This window comes from Crocuta crocuta, unplaced genomic scaffold, assembly GCF_008692635.1.
Source record: "Crocuta crocuta isolate KB4526 unplaced genomic scaffold, BGI_CrCroc_1.0 scaffold318, whole genome shotgun sequence".
Taxonomy (NCBI): Eukaryota; Metazoa; Chordata; class Mammalia; order Carnivora; family Hyaenidae; genus Crocuta; species Crocuta crocuta.
Window position 1 is genome coordinate 1,440,734 of NW_027531425.1, and position 19,295 is coordinate 1,460,028.

Here is a 19,295-nt window from a genome sequence, read left to right on the forward strand (position 1 = left end):
GCGGGGGGTAGGCGGGGGCGGGGCGGGCGCGTCCAGGGAGGACCTAGAGCTGGAGGCACAGGACCCCGACCCAAAGGCTGTGTCAGCCTCGCAGGTTACCTACTGCACAACGGAAGGTACCCCGGCCGTGGCTGGGGGTTTTTCACCAGAGTGTGGGGCAACACCAGTAAGAGATAAGAAAAGTGAGAGAGGCCTAATCTTACTATCTTTCTGAGAGCAGAGCCTGCCATGGGGCTGCCCAGCAAACATTTGCAGATCTGAGTCACAGACGAGGGCAGCAGTTTCCAGACATTCCATGGTGGAAGGTTCAGTCCAAAAACGTCCACATGGTGCATGGGCTACCCCGGCCAGATCACAGATAGCCAGGGCAGATAGACGGCAATCCTTAGAGACTGCAGGCATGGGTGCACGAGAGGGGTAATTTTCAGGGGGTAAGATAGGAACAGAGCAGTCTGGCGTAAAACAAACAAACAAACAAAAACCACACACCCAGGTTTGGGGAAGACGAGAGGGAAGGGAGCTGTGGGCTGGACAACAGACCCGAGTCAAAAATGTGGAACCTGGGCTCCATTGCTTGGCACCTGCAGATGGTGCAGAAGGTTCTTACGGATTAAAGCTGAGAACAGCTGATGCCACCAGCACGTCTCATTTACAAAGAAGAGCAACGTGCCTCTACCAGCATATCCCGTGGAGGCTGGAGCCCAGAAAACACATTTGACAGAGGGACAGAGCCCCTGAGCTCATTGTGCCCACCACGGTGGGCTTGGATCTTTTCTAAAAGGGAGGCAGAGTGGGGCGGTTTGGAACGATCACTGTCCCTCGCATGAGCCACTCGTGAGAGGGGCAGTCCAGACTGGCACGGGTGCTCGCCGAGCAAGGCAGACCCCATGCTACCAGACCCGCCTGCCTTGGGTCCCAGGGTGCCAGACAGGGGCGCTGGGAGCTTTGGCCAATGAGCTTCAAGCTAATTCTCTCGGCGCCCTGGATCTCTCCTTCTATGTTCGCTAAGTCTGCTAGGCCACCCTGAGCACCTGCTAGAACACTTCCAGAAGACACCCTTGTGCAAAGGTGAGTCAGAAAGTCAGGACAACGCCCAGCGTACAAGGATGGCCCTCTCCACGGTCCCTCGGCCCAGGACCTCTCTCTGCCTCCTATGCCAGCAGAGGAGTTCCGACCTCGTGCGGAGGCCCTGGGACCCACCAGCCTGGCTGATGATGGGGAGGGAGGTAAAGGGGCCTGGAGGGGGTAGGATGATGGCTGCACGCCGCCCACAGATCTGGTAAAACCAACACAAACGGAAGGAAGCGGGTGTGCAACAGAATTAGAATCAACCTAAAATGGTGGTGGGGGATAAACGAGTGAAGGTGGGGAGGAAAGCAAACCCAGGAATCCTCTTCATAAGCCGACCCTCAGACTCCTCACCTGCTTCCGTCCTCCTCCCTCCTCCCCCTCCCTAGAGCTTAAGGAGGCTCTAGTGACCCCCTGCCCCACAGCCTTTGCTCCGCCAGGGTGAGCTGTGTCCTCAGCTTCTGTCCTCAGCCTTGTCCAAGCTAGCCTTGGGGTCCCCTGCCTAGCTTCTCCAGCTCGAGGGGAGTCCTTCTGGGGTGGTGACATGCCCCTTGGTGTCCTCGAACTCACACCGTGAGGGCTCGGGAGGGGCAATGTGGTTAGCGGCTCATTTTCTAAGCTGGGCCCTGCCTTCCCGCTCCTCCCTTCTGCTGTGCACTGACCTCCCAGACCCCGAGAGTGGAGGCTGTTCTTAGTGCTGTCGACTCTGAGAAGCCAGGTTTCTAAGGGGCCAGGAAACAGTCAGCCCGTGGTGCCCACTGAGACGCCGGGTCCTGGAGCACCTGGCCGTATCCAAGGAAAACTTGCTCGCTGTCACTGACCAGAACCCATGGTAGATGGCAGAGCTGGTGCCGGGCCCCCATGCAGCATGCGTGGTCAGCATGCACAGCGTGCTCGCCCGTAGGTCACCCTTTCAGGGCATGGCAGCCTGGCCAGAAAACGGGAGCCAGCTGCTGGCATTCATGGTACAGCATTCCTTCGAGGGCCACAGCTGGCCACCCAAGGACCGTGGACCCTCTCTCTGCGTTCTGAGATGTCAAGCCTAGGCAAGGGCCCAGGTGGGTCAGGGGAAGTAATCACTTAGCTTCTAAGAGACCCGCCGGTGCAGAGACTAGGTCTGGAGCCCGTGTGTGGGGGGCCCTTCCTAAGCCATCCCAGGAAGCCACGAGTAAGTGATGGGAAGAGGAGGTGTTGGACCTCCTCTGACCCATCCTCCACACACATCCTCCGTGACAGTCTGGCGGCCCAGCCACTGAAAGGGTGAGTGTAGGGCATGCTTTCCTCCCGAGCCTCTCCCTCCTTCTCCACCCTGGCTGGGCTGGGCTTCGCCTGCACCGTCCCGTGCCATGCCCGTTACCTCTGCTGCTGGTACAGTACCTGCGGTTGGAGTAGCTTCAGAACACAGCGCCCGAGATGGCCAGAGAGAGGGAGAAAGGATGAGAGAGGGAAGACAAAACAGAGCACAGGTGAAACCACAGGGCAAGCAAGCAGAGGAGCGTCTGGCTCAAGTCTGACCCAGACAGTGTGGCCAGGTGCTGGCTGCTGCCCTGAGGATGCCAGCTGGTGTCCTGGGCTCATGCTCAACTCCACTGGGGTCTGGTATGTGCCTCCAGAAAATTTCCACCTGGATCTTGGAGATCTTTCTAATGCACTCTGATTCCACCTCCACTCCCAGACTACCATCCAGGAGGTGGCAGTAGGGACCGTCTAGAGGGCTTTGTCCCCAGCTCTTTCCTCAAGGGTGCATCCTTTTCCCTGGCTGAGCTGATATTTCTGAGCAGGGTGACCCTCCATGATGCCAAGGATTGAAGGCATAAGGTGTAGGTGGCATAAGAGGCCCTCAACTGCAGGTTGAAAGGATGGTTCCTGCATCTTTGGGAGAAGACGGTGTATAGCGTTAGGGTGGATGGAGGAGGGGTGAGCATATTTCACGAACCCTCCCCCACACCATCTCAGACTTGGAAGGCCAGGGAGCTGTCACAGATCGTGGCCCTGAGGCCCTGCCCCTGTCCTGAGGGTCTGCTGCTCTAGTTTTTCCCAACAGCTGTATTTTATGAAATAAGAAACCCAAGTGTGGGTTGAGAGCCCTAAAAGGAATTCCTGAATTTACTGCAAGTCCCTACATTGAGAAGAAAGTCTCTCTTTGTCATCGTGTCCCCTGAGGCTGCAGAACTTATCCTGTGATGGTCACTAGGGCTGGACAATGGGGCTTTGTTTATCTGAGGTTCTGTATTGGGCTGGAGATGGGGAGGTTACAAGAGGCTCTCTTTATGTCTCTCCTTATAGAATTAAGTAATCAGGAAAGTGCACTATCCTCTGTCTGGCCAGGCCTTTGGTAAGAGGAATACATGGGCCATTTGCCCAAAGCCCCCCAGCCCTAATAAACTGCCTGAGTGCCCAGAGGCTTTGGTGAACACACTAGGAGGGGGACTCATTGGGTGGCTCACTCCTGGTTTACAAGACCAGAGGGGGACACAGGAAGGATTGTCAGCCTTTCTCCAGTCTGTCCCCTCTCGGCTTGCCTCAGCGCCGGCCTGCTGGCCTGGGGGCGGGGCTGGGAGGAGTGCAGGGCCGCTGTGAAGCTGAGCTAAGAGCTAAGCAATTAGATATCCTTGTGGCTGTCACCCCTTCTAGGCGGTAGCCCTGGTTTTTGGCAGTGTCTCGCATCTCATGTTGCATGTGCTCAGGAAATGGCTGTTGAATTCTCCACTGCACCTCTGGAGAGGCAGGGGGTCCCCTCTTTCTGTAGGGGGTCTGCCAACATCGAGGTTTCTGCACCCTGGCATCCCTGAGGTTCCAGGAGCCGGCATGTGTACAGGTGGGCCTGGAGCCCCCTCTAGTGGACGTCTCGGGCAGGCGCACTCTGCGGCTGGAAGACGCCAGGAGCCAGGAGCTGAGAGCATCAGCCCTTCAGGAAGCTGGCCTGGCCAGTGGCTGCCTCCCCATGTCCCCCACGCTCCCCACAGCCTGACAACTCACTCAGCTCAGACTACGCCTCCTGCTCTGCTCATGATCCTGGAACGTAGCTTCAGTAAAGGCTGCTTCCCCTCCCTCCTTGGCTCCACATGCGTGCCCTTGGGAGAAGGTGTGTCCCAGAGCCTTCCCGGGGCACTTTCAGTGACACTGCTGCCCCTCTCAATGGGCAACACTTTCACCGTTCTCTGAGGTTCATTAGCGTGTTTACTTGCACGTGTTTTTCCTCATCTCATGTCCACTATGGACTCAGGCTCTCTTCCTGATCCCCCGGGAAAAGGAAAGATGATAGATGTTAAGAAGCTGAGAAAGTCAAGGCAAAGTTGGGATCATCTGACTGCAACCATCTAAGAAGATCTGAGTTTTCCAGATACATCGCCAGCACCTACCTCTCAGTACATGAGATGGGCTCTCTTGTATCCTACTGGGGGGCTGGAGAGCCTTGTTTTCTTTCCACCTCGGGAGGTCGGCCAGCCAGACGGCCAGGTCAGGGTGTTTCTCTAGGCATCTGAATTAGCGGGGACCTTTCATCCCCAAGGCTGCCGCAATGTACCTACCTTCATTCGGGGGTGCTGGTGACTCCTCTGTGACTGCTTCCCCAGAGCCCACCTGCGTCCTGGCACTGAGGGTAAAGCGGTAGCGCGACACGGGGTCTGCTCTTTGCATCGTGAACTTGGTCTGGTTGGGAGAGAAGTTTTCCACTATCTGCTTTCCTAATTTGGTTCCATTAACTGGGGAGAGATAGGTAAACGGAATTGAGCTTCTGCAACATTGACCGTGGTGGGTTATATAATCTGCAGCTGGAAGGAGAAAGCCTTCCCGACTCTGCTGGAAAGGGCATATGTGGAACCTGCCCGGGAACCTTGATGACCTGGGGGACAGGGGATTTGGGTTCAAGGGCAGAGAACTCTGTGGCTCTCTGATAACTACACCAGGGTTAATGCTTTTTCACTGATCCCATGATCTCCAGCTCACTGCAAAGTTATGTGGCTGATGCTGAAAGATTTAGTTTATAATCCCCAGGCCTTTTCAACAAGGACAAAACTTGAGTTCCTTTCTTCCTTTCAAACAGAACTAGGGCACAAGCACTAGAGCTTTTGATCATTAATGCCTCCTTTGTAAAAAGCCTATTCAATATACCTCAAAGAGGGACGGTCAGGTCCAGAGATCGATTCAGAGTAGCATAGAAGCACACAGTTGGCTATTAAAATTGTCAACAACACAACCCCTGGCCCTCTGAACTTCCCAATGAGGTACAACATCACCTACTTTAGAAGGCTTACAGCTTTTCAAGTGTAATGACACCCCTGTCCTTGCATAATGACACTGAGCTCTTAAGGCGAGGTCTTCCTTACTCAGGCTCTTGATGGAGTCACTCTATATACAGCTGCCGTACCATAAATGACACCTTGTTTGGTGTCCCCAAGTGTTGTGTGGATCCCTTGCATGTAGTCTGCCCCATCGGATGAGGTACAAAACTGTCTCTCCTAGCCTTTCTGGTAGGTATTGGAGACTCTAAGATCCCTGAGGGGCCACGGTTGAATGAGACCAGGACTTCCCTTTGTCTCACCTGCCTCTCCTAATCCCACGGGGAACTTCTCCCAGGCACCCCCATCCCTCTGCAGTGCCCTTTGCACCCATAGGCTTTTTGCCTCGATTCCTCAGTGGGTTGGCGAGAATGGGGTTTCTGACTCCCAGGTTAAAAAAAAGAACGTACAGGCCACATATTTGAGAGTGTATCCGATCAGGATCCCATTGGGGTGTTCTGGATGATCCCATTCCAGGTTGATTGTCTCCAGGTTGGGCTGTCGGACTCGGAAACGCCTGGGGGCACTGGGTACTTGGGGAAGGAGGAGAGGGCGGGGGAGATGAAGGGGAGGGGAGAGGCAGGATGAGGAAACACACAAAAACAAAGCACAAGCATGAAGGTGTTGGCCTCTGGGCAGCCCCCATGCTACAGAGCTGCCACGCTGGAACCCACTGGGACCACGAGGGGGCCAGAGCCCACCGCCCCATCTGGGATGCTGCTGCCCCCAGTTTAGGACAAGCATGGCTCAGACTCCATTTAAATGGGGAAGAAGTCAGTTGAGTTTTCCTTTAACAACTACTGTGGATTCAGCACACGTTAGGCTCTGCTCCTGCAAAGATACCTCCGAGCTGGCGGGGGACCAACCACGGCTCTGTCTGGCACAGAGGCCGCGGTTCCTACTCTTCAGATAAGGATGCTCACCGCTGAGTCCCAGCAGCAGGCCCAGGCTCCACTGAGCTGGGCATGTGGGGTTCAGGGGTGAGGAGAGAGAAACCCAAGATGGGACCCACAGGCAGGGCACCAGGAGCGACGGGGAGAGGCCGAAAATCAAGAGAATATGAGGGGCTGGAACAGTTAGGAATAAAGAAAACGAGAGAGAAGAATGGAGAAGGAAGAAGAGAAGAAAAATGGTGGAAAAAGAGCAAAGAAGGGAGGGAGGGGGGAGAAACAGAAGAGGGCAGAGCAAAGGCCCAGTGGATAAGCTTCGCAGGTGTCTGCCTCCGAGGAGCAGGTGGACAGTGATCCAGCGTCAGAGCTGCAGGCAGGGCGCCCTCTGCGGGGCCACTGCACACACAGGCCAGCTGTCCGGATGGAAGCTTCTGGATTTTCGGTGCTGAGAGAACTCTGAAGGTCCCGGGTGCTTCCAGTGGTCGGAGTGACAGTGCTTCGGCCTTTGAGGTGGGGGTAGCCAGGGCTCCCCCAGCGCCCTTGGGGGGTGTCAGTCTGCCAGCCCATCTGGAATGCTGTCAGCAGACGGCACAGGTCTTCTCTTGAGACTCAACGTCCTGTCAGGGCAGGCCACCTGGAGGTGTGCAGTGCTCTGGGAACGGCAGGAGCTGCTCGGCTCGTGGGACATCAGCTCTTCGGAGTCGTGCGGTTGGCCCCTTGTGCTGTCTGGCCAAGTCCCGCGGGGGCTGCTCCAGGCCCACCTGCACGTGCTACCCTGGTCCTGCCCCACCCTGAAGAGCTGCGGGTCACACCTACCTCCTTCTGGGGTGGTGAACTCCTTGGTTTCACTGCGAGGCCCATCGCCTCTGCCATTGACCACAACCATCTCCAGCTTGTAGTTACTGTAGGGGAAGAGGCGGGATACCACGCCACGGAGGCGGTCACCAGGGAAGCTGGCTTGCTGCCTCTTCTGAGACACCCACAAGTTCTTCAGCAAGCTGCTCTCCCTCCAGAAGTAGGCCTTCGGGACAGAGGCAGGCCGGTGAGGGGACGGTCAGGTGGAGTGGGTTAGTTGTTAGTGCCGGTGGTAGTGACCGGTCTTCCCTTTGCTTGCCACGGGCTCCGAATCCCGAATGCCCTCATCAGTCCCCCCTAGGGCCAGGGGAGTGGACTTAGAAGCCCTGTTGATTAGCCACTAGCAAGTAGGAGTTGACGCCAAACAAGAAATGGGTGTTTCGGGTTCAATCATTTTCTGAGCCACATCGCCTCTCTGGGTTAGGCAAGTTGGCCAAAGTTACTGATGGAACTCCTCCATCGGGAGACTTATTTCCAAGCTGAGAACAAGTTGCTCAGGGAGTCCGTGCCAGAACCACAGATATGAGCCAAGGGTCCCGGCATGGAAAGCTCTCTTCTGTGCTCAAAGACCACATCACCTTGAGTTGGATTAGTATGGTTTAGATCGGCAGTAGGCAGGAGTTGAAAAGTAACAGGTTACCCCCCAAAGTCTGAATATGAGAGTTGATTTAATCCTTTGAAGTCAAATGGTTTCTTTAAATACTGTTTGAAGACCTTTAGAATGGGGATAGACACGTGTCCAAGTCAGTGGACGCCAGGCTGTTAAGAGCTTGGATGGGACGGCCTTCAGAAAGGTGGTAGTGTTGTAAGTAGAGTCGAGAGAGTTTGGGACACAAGGAATGGTTAGCAGTAGGTAAGAAGGCCCAGGTCAGGCTGCCACACCAGCGTCACCCGGGCCTCCAATGGCAAAGGAGGAAATCCATACTTAAGAAAGGGAACCAATGGAAGCTTTAGCCAAGGAAACCTCCAGGCAAGTAGGTTAAGGGGACAAGTCAAGTGCTGGGAAAGAGCTCATTCAAGTGTATATATCCTCTCACCTTCCAAATTCATGTCTGCAAAAGAGACTGATTCCCTCCATTCTGCTCCCAACTGTCCATCAGCCAACTCTCAATGACCTCAAAGTCACAGAACGTGCATGGTCCCATGCCAACAGCCTCCTTCACTTCCCAGGCCACTTTTAAATAAAGTAAGGGAGAGCCTGGGTCTTCTCTCCCTTTTCCGCACCGCAGCTCACCCTTTCAAGGAGGAGAGGCATGCGAGCAGAAACTGCTCACAGGCAGGGAGACCAGGAAAAGCCAAGGACCTTCATAATCCATATGCTGGATAATCCAGAGTTGGCTGTGACAACAGGGAAGGTCTGTACCCCTTTTGGTGGCTCTGCCTGTTAGCTGAGGTTTCATGAAGGCAGACTGGGTGAGGCAAGCAGCCTAGCGGGGGCCATCAGGGGAGGGGAGGAGTGTAGCTCGGGGGTGCCTCGACACTACTCCTAAGATACATGTGTGCCTGCTCACACATGTATGACAAGCATAATGTGCTACGCAGGGCCCACCCCGACCCACCACCCTTTATGTGACTTTCTGCTGAGCAGAACCCGGACACACGCAGTAATTGTTTCCTGAATATATTTTTGAACAGCTAACACTAGACATCATCTTCTTGAATCCACTCTGGATTGAATAACTATCCCTAGGACCCCTTCTGCGGATCTCATGGCCTGTGTCTGCTACCCCCTTGCCCTGGTTAGCAAGCTGGGTGGTTAGGCGGGCTGAGAGCGGGTTTCCTCACTCGATACTCTCTGAGTTGGCCCTGCACCGTGTCCGGGTAGACGCGGTTCCATTGAAGGCTGATGGCTGTGCTGTTCAGGACTCGGATTTTAACATCAGTAGGCGCAGCCCTGGGATCTGCAATGTGTTGGGACAGAGGGCTGGTTATACAAGCAGGGCTGGGCCCTGGAATCTAGGGTCCCCTTGGACTTGTTCTCTGCTGGCCTGTGCCTCCACCCCGCTCTGGACACTGGGTACTCCATGAGGGCAGGGGCTACGACTACTCCATGAGCTTGAACTTGGGGGAGTGGGGGAAAGGCCAGGGCAAAAAGGTGGCCATCTGGTTAGGAGGGGTCTGCCTAGATGGTTAGAGGGCAATTGTTTGCTACCCTCACATGCTGGGTACCCCCGTTTGCCCTTTCATCCCATGTGCCACCCTTCCCCTCCCTGCTCTGTGTCCCAGCAGGTTGCCCTCTCTGGACTGTGTCAGCTGGTCCCCCTGTCCCCAGGCTTCCGGAAGGGTTTGCCCAATAGGAGAGCTCAACAGGACACCCCAAGGCAGGCAGACAGGGAGGGTGGGTACCTAGTCCCCTGGCTGCCTCTCTGCGGGGCTCAGGTTGACAGTGTTGTACTTTTCTACCCAAGGGTAGCTCTGGTTGTGGGGACTCACCTGTCCCCTGCCACTCCAAGGCTCAGAGTGTTATACTGGGGCCCTGTTGTTGCTAGCCCAGCGGGCAAGGTGGTTCCTGATACCTTGCAGCCCTCCCTCAAACCCTGTCCTCACATTAGAGACAGTCCCCTTTGAGTGGCATTCGTTTCCTACCAGGACCCTGCAGGAGACCTCACCCATAGACGAAGATGCCCTAACCTAGTTCAGGAGGGGATTCTGACCCTTGCCTACCTGAAGAGGAAGACCCCTCCCCCGTGACTGCCTCCATTCTCTGCCTGCTGCCAACGCTGTTCTGCCCCACCCACCTGGTCCAGCAGAGCACAGACCTCAGGGGTGGGCAGGTGCAATGGAAACCGTGGGCAGGTCCATGAAGTTCACAACTAGACACTGCTCGTTCCATACTCACCAGCCAGTAGTTCCTGCCAGTCTCCTGTCTGGAAGTGTCTGCCACCGTAGAGACGAGGAGCAGGATGGACAGAATCTGCTGATACCCTCCACGTATTCCCAAGTGGGTCCAGGAAAGTGGGACACAGGGCCCAACCCTCACTTCCTTCCATCTGACCAGGACACACAACACTGGCCCTACTCTTGAGCCCAGTATTGGCCCTTGCAACTCCCCAAGACTCTCCTCTTCCTATCTTTCTGGTCACCCTGTCCACCTACATGATCTTTTCTTGGATCAGACGCAGACCCACCAGGGCATGGATCACTTTGACCCCCCTGCTCTGCTCCACAGCCTACTGAACTGATGTGCTGTGGACAAGGAGGCCACTACTGTCTTAAAAGCCAGCATATACTTCCATGTACATGCCCAGAATCTTGTTGATTCACTTCTCTTTGTAAGCCAATTCCTAAGGTTAAGAGCAACATTGAGGATGCCAGCAGGTAGCTGGTCTGCTTCATTCCAGACTGAGGGCTCTGGAGACCTTCTCCATTTCTTGAGGTCTGCCCTGGGGGGTCAAGAAGGAGTCTGGCCTGTGGCCCTGCTTCCTGTGGAGGAGTCTAATTATGGCTCTTTGGGAGGGAGAGTCCTGAAGTCTTGGCACTAGCAAGGCTTGGCAGTAAGGTAGATTAGAAGGCCTGGTTTCTATTTTTAGGCTTGACGATTGCTATTGTGTACTATCAGCAAGGTTTTTCCCTTGCAAGGCCTCAGTGTTCACATCCATAAGATGGGAGCATTGGACCAGGTGATGATGTTCAGGAATTCTAGCTAGCATTTGTGTGATGACATTTCTGCTCCTGACATCACCACAGGGGAGTTCTCTTTCCTGGGAACCTACTGTCCTCCCAGGGTATTCCAGGGTATTCTTGGAAGGCCCACAACCCACCCTGAGGTTCCTGGTCTGTGAGGCTGGCCTTGAGCAGCCTGGCTGGGAGGGTCCTTGCTAGGGGATGAGAAGGGTACTCACAATCTTCCCCGGAATAGCCGATGACAGTCTCTGGCTCCGGGCCCTTCCCAAAGTCATTTTCAGCCTGGACCCGGATCTCATAGGGAACGTAGACAGGCGTCTGGCCCACCACGTGGCGGGAGCCCCACACTGTGACATTGTTCCATGTCTCTCGGGTTTCTCTCCGCCGCCACTTGACGATGTAGCGCAGGTTGGGGCCAAAGGCGGAGGTGGCGTTCATGGGCTGAGCAGGGAGAGATTGAAGGCAAGGGTGGAGCCCAGACCCACACACAGCCTGCACTCTCCTTCTGTGCCAGGCACTCTGCCCCAATCTGCACAGCAAAGGGTCCCTCGCAGCACCGGGAGAGCGTGCCACCCCCACACTGAGTCCCCCAAAGCCAGAGTCCTACGAATTCTGTGGCATGTAGACTTTCTGTGATATCACACCCAGGATCGAGTCACTCTGACTCCCAGAGCCACTGACATCTGCAAGTGCACAGGGAGCCAAAGTTTTATCTTCAACAGGACCCTCCTGTTGACAGACCAGTGAGAACAAAACAAGAAAACAACATGATATTCTCTAAAGTTGGAGAGGGATGAGTTGTGAGTTAGCCACAGCGTGCCCGCTGCCAATGAACTCAAAATTCCGGAACTGACTTAGGTTCTACCAAAGCCATGCGTGCCCATCCTGTCCCTCCCAGCACTGTGGTGGGTGCAGCACTGTTCTTTGTTTCCTAAGGGTGCGGTCCAGGAAGCAGTCCCCTGGGAGCCCATGCTACAGAGCTGTAGACTAGGAGCCAGTCCTTGCAAGGTCCTGCAGATGAGCCCCAGAGTCTCGAATCTGGGCTCAGCCCGGCCGCCAGGGCTGCTGTGAGGCCGAGCCCTCCGAAAGATGGGGATGGCCATGATCCCCAACGCTGTACTCCCTGCTTCTGTTACTCAGGGTGACAGCACAGACATGTTCATATTTCAATGGCTGAACGCGCACCTCTCAGACTTGGAAGTGGTTTGGAAAAAAGTCGTTTGGAGACCACGTATCCCAGTTATGGTTTGGAGAATATAGTCAGTGAGCCAAGATGAAGATGGGATTTATTTATTTATTTTTTCAACCTTTGGCCTGGAGGGAAGCTTTTATGTCATCTAGTTCATTCCTGGACTGAAAGGAAGCCTGCACTGAAACAACCTTGGATGTTGGTCTCCCCTCTACCCCAGCCAGCTCCAACGGAAGGGCCCCAGAACACACCAAAACTAGGTACACAAATCTCTTCTAGGGTTCAACATAAGCCCCTCCTTCTTCTAGGGTAGTCCATTTTATTTTTGCTGTCACTCTCTCTGATTTTGCCTGGCGAGCTGTCTGTGTTTCTTGGTCACCCCTGCTTCTGCCTCCTGCCTTAAATCTTGCTCTTGGACATGTCCTGTCTGGTTTCTGGATGTCCGGTGCAGACAGTGGCCTTGGGGTCTCAGGCGTGTAGAGAGCAGGCCCATGGAGAGGGGGGCTGGGAGGGACCCTTACCGTCCACGTGATCTCCATGTTGTTCTTTCTGGTCCCTTCTCCCTTTACGTCGGTCGGATTGGACTCAGGGGCTGAAACCCAAATGGATGCAAAGTTCAAGTCCAATTTGCTTCACCAGAGTGCAGTGAGCAGCCTCTCTCCCTCCCCCCACCCCACTACCAGTCCATTCTGTGTTCCGTCTTTTCTTAGCATCACTCTGCACACTCTGTCCCACAGGCAATCGAACTCGCTCAGCTGTTTTCTCATGTGTCTGATGTGCCTTCCTAGCTAAGACTTAACCCCCTGCCCCTACAAGCAATGAAAATTTCCTTTGAATTTTAATCCCTAACCAGACAGCATTTATCATAAGGCTTTCCATACTCTGGATGTTCCAGACAGCTAACTCAATGTGGATTATCCCCTTCATGGATTATCTACTAAATAAGTTTAATACCAGCCTGGGTTTATCCCTGGAATTTCACATTTTGGGGAAGCAGCTCCATTCTCAATGAGCTGGTGTATTTTCAGAAATCTAAACACGACCCAGTAGGATAGGAAAAGAAATCTGACCTAACACTGGATTATCTATTTTTACTGCCAATCTCTGGCGTGGCGCTTCCCTTCAGAGCAGATCACCAAGAATTATTAAGGATATTAGTGATAATAAGGAATCGCAGCTAACATTCACTGCGTGCTTACTGTATGCCAGGCACCACGGGAAGTACCCAAACCACATTTTCAAATGAAAGCCTCACAACGGCCCCGTGATGGAGGTGATGCCGCTATCAGAACAGACAAGGAGGTCGAACCTTGAAGTAACCCGCCTGCGTTCGTTCGTGCGGCCCGGAACTGGGGGAGCTCAGTTTGGCCTCAGGGCACTGGGTCTCAGCGCCTGGCCCGTCAGCCCACAGGTACTCACGCGCCCCACTGGTTCGGTAGCGCTCGGAGGGGAGGCTGGGGTGGCTGCTGCCCACCTCGTTGATGGCAATGACCCGGAACTGGTAGTTGACGTATGGAGACAGCTGGAGGACGGCGGAGTTGACGCTGCCCGGGAACTTGGAATGGTCATGCCAGACCCCTGGCTGGAACTGGTCCTCTTCGAACTGGACGACGTAGTCTGAGTGGGCAAGAAGACAGCGCTGTTTGGGAGCGGAGTTAGCAGAGCTCTGCAAAGCACTCCCTCGTGGTCTTTACAATCTCCCATGGGTAGGTAGAGGCACAGGCGGGATTCCCCCCAAGACACTGAGAGGGGAACTGAGGCCTCCGTGTGCTCTGCGAACAGCCCAGGGCACGCGTCAAGCGGGACAGAAGAGGGACCAGAGACCCGGGCAAGGCGTCCGGCTGCTACCAGAAACCAGGCTGCCTTCCATCCCTCACTTCTGGATGGGCACGCGGGGCCCCTGGCTGACCTGTGATGGGGCTGTTGTTATCGTCCCCTGGGATCCAGGTCAGCCTCACGCTCCTCTCGGCCAGGTCGGTGAGCTCCAGGTCCCGGGGTCGGTCCGGCCGTCCTGGCAGCAGGGGAAGAACACAGCACGCGGGACTCCCCAGTCAGAGCTGGCCCGTCCCCGTGCTGGCCCCAGCTCTGGACCCTGTCCTGTGACAGGTCCCTGACGGGCCGTGGTCACCACCAGCAGGAATCAACCAGCAGGGCCAGCACCGGGACCGCCCTGCTCCCTCAGGGGACCGAGGTAGAACAAAGAAGAGACTCCACATTTCACCTCGCCACCCCCTGCCCCTCGCCCCCAGCCCCCCTCCTCCACCAAAGCATCAAAGGATGTAGGGCGCTGAGAGAACTGGGACTGACCCATCCCATTTCTGTGGATCCTCTTAGGTGCAAGCGTTTGGAAAATGCTGCCCTTTGCAGGAGACCTATGCTTGCGACCGTTAGGAAAGCTGGTGAGAAGTGTGAGATTTTGTCTCATTTTCTCAGGATAATTACTTCTACTTTGCCAAGGCTTTGGGGGGCAGGGGCCCGGGAGGGTGTCTGGAGTGTTGAGCAAGGCAGATCGGTTAAGAGCAGGGGAGGGACAGTCTAGAAGTGTCAGTATTGGATAGCAGGACAGAGGAGCCCCACAAACATCCAGACATGGGTGGGGAAGGCACCTTTGGGGTCTCCAGTCGCACTGGATTTCCGCAGTGGGTGTAAGGGCCATCCTGGCCTGGGGATAAAGCCACCTCACCACTGACTGGTGGGGTAGGCATGCTGTTTCCCCAGCCTGGCTCCTTGAACCAGTCATTTCCAGATTTGGGGGCTGGTTTCTGGGAGATATGGAAGGCGAGTCCACGTTCGTGTACGTGTGCACACGTGTGAATGCAGAGTGTGAATGGGTGTATAGCAGCCGATGTGGACAGGCCGCAGACAAGATGGGCCGACAGATAACTCAAAGCAGGTGGGCTTTCCCGACAGGAACCTCCACACGTCCGAGGCCAAAGCCGTGGGGAGAGAAGAGGCCACCACCAGGAAGCGGTGAGCGTGGCCAGAAGTAGGGGATGGAGCAGAGCAACGGCCGAGGACTTCGAAGCCCGGCCTGTGAGAGGCGTGGGAAGCCCGGGATACGGCTGCGGTGGGGCTGGGAGGTGCGTGCGGGACCCTGGGAAGGACTTAAACTTGGCAGTGAGTGGGGAGCGTGACCCACTTGCCTGAGCACAGCACACCCTGTCCTGTAGCACCTTCCTCCTCGGACTCCACCCTCCCTGCTACCTATAGAAGGCTCTGGCGAGGGTCCCATGATTAGTACGAATTACCTTTGGGCAGGGCAGCCAAACGGTTAGTTGGAGTGGCCTGATCAGCTGCAAAGGTAAGACGGGTTATCCAGGTTAGCAAGTTATCCAGGGTTACAGGTGTTCTAGAAGGATGGGACTAGGTGGCCGAGGCTTGAACAGCTGCCCTGGGCTGAGGTGTTCGAGGCTCAGCTTCACCTTCCCTTCCACAGAGATCCCCCACGCCTTCCAGCGGTCTTCCTGTGTTTCCTCCACGGCTGGCGTGGGGACAGGGGGACTCGTCTCCTTCCCATCCCAGTGCCACTGTGTGCCTAGAACCTCCATCCCCAGCAACTGGGTGCCACCGCCACAGAACTGAGACAGGGTGTGCCAACAGTAATGGCAATGGGACGCCCAGAGAGAGGACAGAGGTGATTAGGGGACACCAGGGGATGTGCCTCCCTGGATGGGAAAGGCCACCTTCCCCTGGGGTTAGGAAGGCTTAGTATTTACAGTGTGGCCTGGAGACAGGGCAGGAGGTAATGGAATCATTTTGCTCTGTGCAGAGCGTCCTGTGAAATCCCATAAGAAGCGGAAGCAGGTGAGAGGGGGAGGCAGGCTAGCAGAGGGTGTTGGCAGAATAAAGTCAAAATCCAGTCTTGCTTCAATGATGGATTGTTTTAACTGATGGGGTGGTAGAGAGGTAGCTATGAAGTCGGTAAAAATGATCACAAGAAGAACCCCCCTCTCCACCTTCCCTCTTTTGCTCAGGAACCCTTCAGCTGAGGATTTGGGCGGGTTAGTGATTGCACTCAGGAGGTAAGGGGTCCAGCTCAGCTCGTTCTGAAAGGAGAAGCTTCCTAAGCCATAGATCAAATGGCAGGAGGTCACTGTGTCTAACCAGCCCTCTGACCACAGGCAGGGCCTTGGGAGCCGTCCGGGGCCCACCGTTTCTCTGGCCTCAGGAAGGGGTGGGGAGCGGGGGGAGTCAGAGCGTGAATGAGCAGGGCAGTTACCTAGCACAGTAAGGTGGGCCTTGGCCAGGTCCTGGTCCAGCTCAGTGCTGGCAATGCATGTGTAACTCCCCTGGTCGCGCTCAGCCACACCAAAGATGGTTAGGGAGTCATCTTCCTTCTTCATCCTGCAAGGGCACCAGGGTGGGGTTGGGAAGAGGGCGATTGGGCAGGCAGTGGGGGCGGGGGGTGCTGGGGGAAGCTCTGGGCACTGTCTGCTTTCTTCCTGGAAGGGGGATGGCAAGTCAGAGAGGGAAGCGTCATGGGCTGGGCTGGGCAGCCATAGCCCCTCCCAGGAGACAGGAGGCCCCCTCTCAATGCTGCGAGAGAGCCATGATCTTCATTGTCACCAGGAGCCTTGAGGTGCTTGATGGAGGGGGAAAGGGAGGTGGGCAGAGCAGAGGTGGTCCTGACCCAGGTTCTCTGAGCTCAAGTTCCCCCGTCTATAATCTCTGTGCCTTTCTTGGGCTGCGCTCCCCTCCCAAATCAGGACACAGTTAGGCTGGTATCCCTCCTCTTCCCCTACTTCTGGCTCTTGCTTCAGCCTATGCCAGTCTTGGCACCCAGGCTCAGGCCAGGTGCCCCTCTGAGCTCTCTGCTGCTGAGGGAGGTGGGCACCACAGAGCAGGGTGGGCTGGTAAGCTGTGAGCATCCTCTGAGCGCACGGATGCCTGCAACTGCCTGCAGGGTACACCCCTGGGAAGGCCGGACAATCGTGAAAACAGCTGTTCCCTAGGCTCGGCCTCAGGGCTCTGCACAACTGCCCCAAGATGTTAGAGGGTACAACATAGTGTCCCATGGAGGGAGGCTCAGACCAGCCATTCCCAACACTGACTGCACCGTAGAGACACCTGTGGGGACTTTTAGACACAATCAATGCCTCCCCTCCTCCTATATCACTTAAATCCGGCCGTGGGAGGCTGGTGTGGTCTAGTAAGAGTACAAGGTGACTTCGGGCTTAGACGCCCCTAGCGCTCTGGTGGCTGGAGACTCGGGCCTGCCCTGCCCTCTGCTGGAGAACAGGGGCACTGCAGGCAGGCGTGAGGATGGAGCCGCCAGCCTTGCTGACTGTGGCAGCAGGGGAGGAGAGCACAGGGAGGAAGAAAAGGGGTGAGGGGAAAGTGGAAGAGAGGAGGGACGAGAGAAAGGAGTGGGGAAAGGAGGAGAGGGAGAGGGAGGAGGAGGGGACAGGCGGAGAGGTGGGGGGGGAGGGAGAGAGGGACGCGGGGTGGGGGACTGCCTGATGTTGCCACGCCCCTCTGCACGCATGACACAGGCTCTCTGTCCCTGGGTTCCTCCGTGTGTCACTAAGAGCAAGGGGGAAGGAAACGGTCCCAGGCCTGCGGCAGGGTGAGAGAAGGAAGGAGCAGAAACCTGTTTCCGATGTAGAGGGGCTCGTCATCCTTCAGCCAGGAGACCGTGAGCTTCAGGGAGGGGTCGTGCTTCACTCGACACTCCAGCTGCACCGTGGTGCCCCTTTTGACGACCTGGTCCTCGGGCATCCGGTAGATCCTGGTGGGGTCTGTGGAGAAGCCAAGGGAGCCCGTCATCGGCATGGCCTCCACCCACCACCCCAGGTGGCCTCACAGTGTGGCGCGCTTGACCTCAACGTTAGACCGACCACGGAAGGCGGCGGAAGTAACATCTGGTTATATGAACGAGTGATTCCAAGTAGTGAACAATCCCCACGTCCTCTCTATCTTGCGTGGGGATAGATGATGCCCTTTCTGGGGTACAGGGGGTGCTGGTGGGGTCTCGGGCTTCCCTCTTTAATTCCACACGAGCCAGGCTGAGAATGACTTGATGTTGCCAGCGCCCAGGCCAGCGGGAAGCCCTGTGAGGACACACGGGCACACAGGGAGGGCCCCATCATGACTAGACATTGCGGTGGTACGTTTTCCAAGGGCGTAGCGCACGGGGACCACTCTGCGGAGACGGCTCCCACGCTTGCCCCCTCGCTGCCTCCACCTACCAACCCTCTCCTTTACCTTTGACCTCCAGGCGGACCTGGTTTTCAGCTTTGCCCAGGATGTTGGTGGCGACACAGGTGTAGATGCCTTGGTCCTCTTTGCGGATCATCTTGATTTCCAGACTGCCATTCTCATAGACGTGATAGTTGCCGCCATCCAGGTTGCTCCCTTGCCCGTTCTTAAACCTCACAACAGAGCGGCACAACACGCAGCACACTGAGAGAGGACCGGCCCAAGCGAGTGGGGCGGCCACCCCTCGAGAGGCTGTGCGGGCCGCCTGGAGCCCTGAGCCCCATGGGGTCGGCCTCCAACCACTGGGCGGCCCTGGCAACTCTCTGGCCCTCTCTGGGCCTTGGTTTTCTTCTCTGCACAATAAGGGAGGGCACCTGGGTGGCTCAGTCGGTTAAGCGTCCGACTCTTGATTTCGGCTCAGGTCACAATCTCATGGTTTGTGAGTTCAAGCCCTGTGTCAGGCTCTGTGCTATTGGCAGAGCCTGCTTGGAATTTTCTTTCTCTCTCCCTTTGCCCCTTCTCCCCCTCTCTCTAAAACTAAATAAATAAACTTACAAAATAAACAGGGGGCTGACTTCAGTGATCTGCCAATTCCTCCTGGATTCCACCCTTTAAGGTTCCCAGGTCTTGCTGAATACCTACTGTGAGCCTGATGGGAATGAGTACAATAGAGGACCCCGGGGGGAAGCCTGGTCTCCTGGAACTTACCATCGGAGTGTGGGGATGGGGGACCCAAAGAACGGGCAGTCCAGCCGCGTCCGGTTGTACAGGATCACCCTAATGAGCTGGTTCCGGGGTGACAGCATCCGGGGTGGCACATCTGTAAGTCCCAGAGAACGGGTCTTGGCTGGGGGGGCCCAGCTCTTCCAGCTCCCGTCCCTCCCCCACCCCGGCTCTTCTAGGTGGCTTGGTGGCACAGCAGCCCTCCAAGCCCCAACATCCCTTCCCCCGTTAACTCCCCTCCTTTAAGAAGTCTCTCAGGGTTGGGTGAGGAAGGAGGAAGCCCACCATCTGCCCTCAACCTATGCTACGTCCAGTCCAGCTTTCACGAAGGGTCTCCCCAAATTATCCAGCAGGTTCTATAACCCCCCCTCCACAACCTCCAGGCATCTCCCAGCCGCTTCTGCCCTCTCCCTGCCCTGGGGGTGACACTAACGTATTCAGAACCATTTCCTACCCTGAGGCCACTGA

The 19,295-nt window shown here is 56.1% G+C and overlaps 1 protein-coding gene across 8 annotated transcripts in view; it reads right to left on the reverse strand.

Moving 5' to 3' along the window:
* The window catches only part of NFASC (neurofascin), a 72,234-nt gene that overhangs the window by 25,372 nt on the left and 27,567 nt on the right, over positions 1–19,295 (reverse strand). For 3 of the 8 annotated variants that reach the window (XM_077771954.1, XM_077771956.1, XM_077771955.1), the window contains 14 exons: positions 18,813–18,924; positions 18,111–18,277; positions 17,497–17,644; positions 16,126–16,250; positions 15,155–15,199; positions 13,816–13,917; positions 13,326–13,523; positions 12,428–12,498; positions 10,936–11,158; positions 8,879–8,994; positions 7,055–7,259; positions 5,759–5,881; positions 4,599–4,772; positions 2,446–2,460 (listed from right to left, as the gene is read on the reverse strand). In XM_077771954.1, the coding sequence (XP_077628080.1) occupies positions 2,446–2,460; positions 4,599–4,772; positions 5,759–5,881; positions 7,055–7,259; positions 8,879–8,994; positions 10,936–11,158; positions 12,428–12,498; positions 13,326–13,523; positions 13,816–13,917; positions 15,155–15,199; positions 16,126–16,250; positions 17,497–17,644; positions 18,111–18,277; positions 18,813–18,924 (1,824 nt within the window). The remainder of the gene's footprint in view (positions 1–2,445; positions 2,461–4,598; positions 4,773–5,758; positions 5,882–7,054; positions 7,260–8,878; positions 8,995–10,935; positions 11,159–12,427; positions 12,499–13,325; positions 13,524–13,815; positions 13,918–15,154; positions 15,200–16,125; positions 16,251–17,496; positions 17,645–18,110; positions 18,278–18,812; positions 18,925–19,295) is intronic. The other 5 variants (XM_077771959.1, XM_077771957.1, XM_077771958.1 and 2 more) reach the window with 4 other exon arrangements.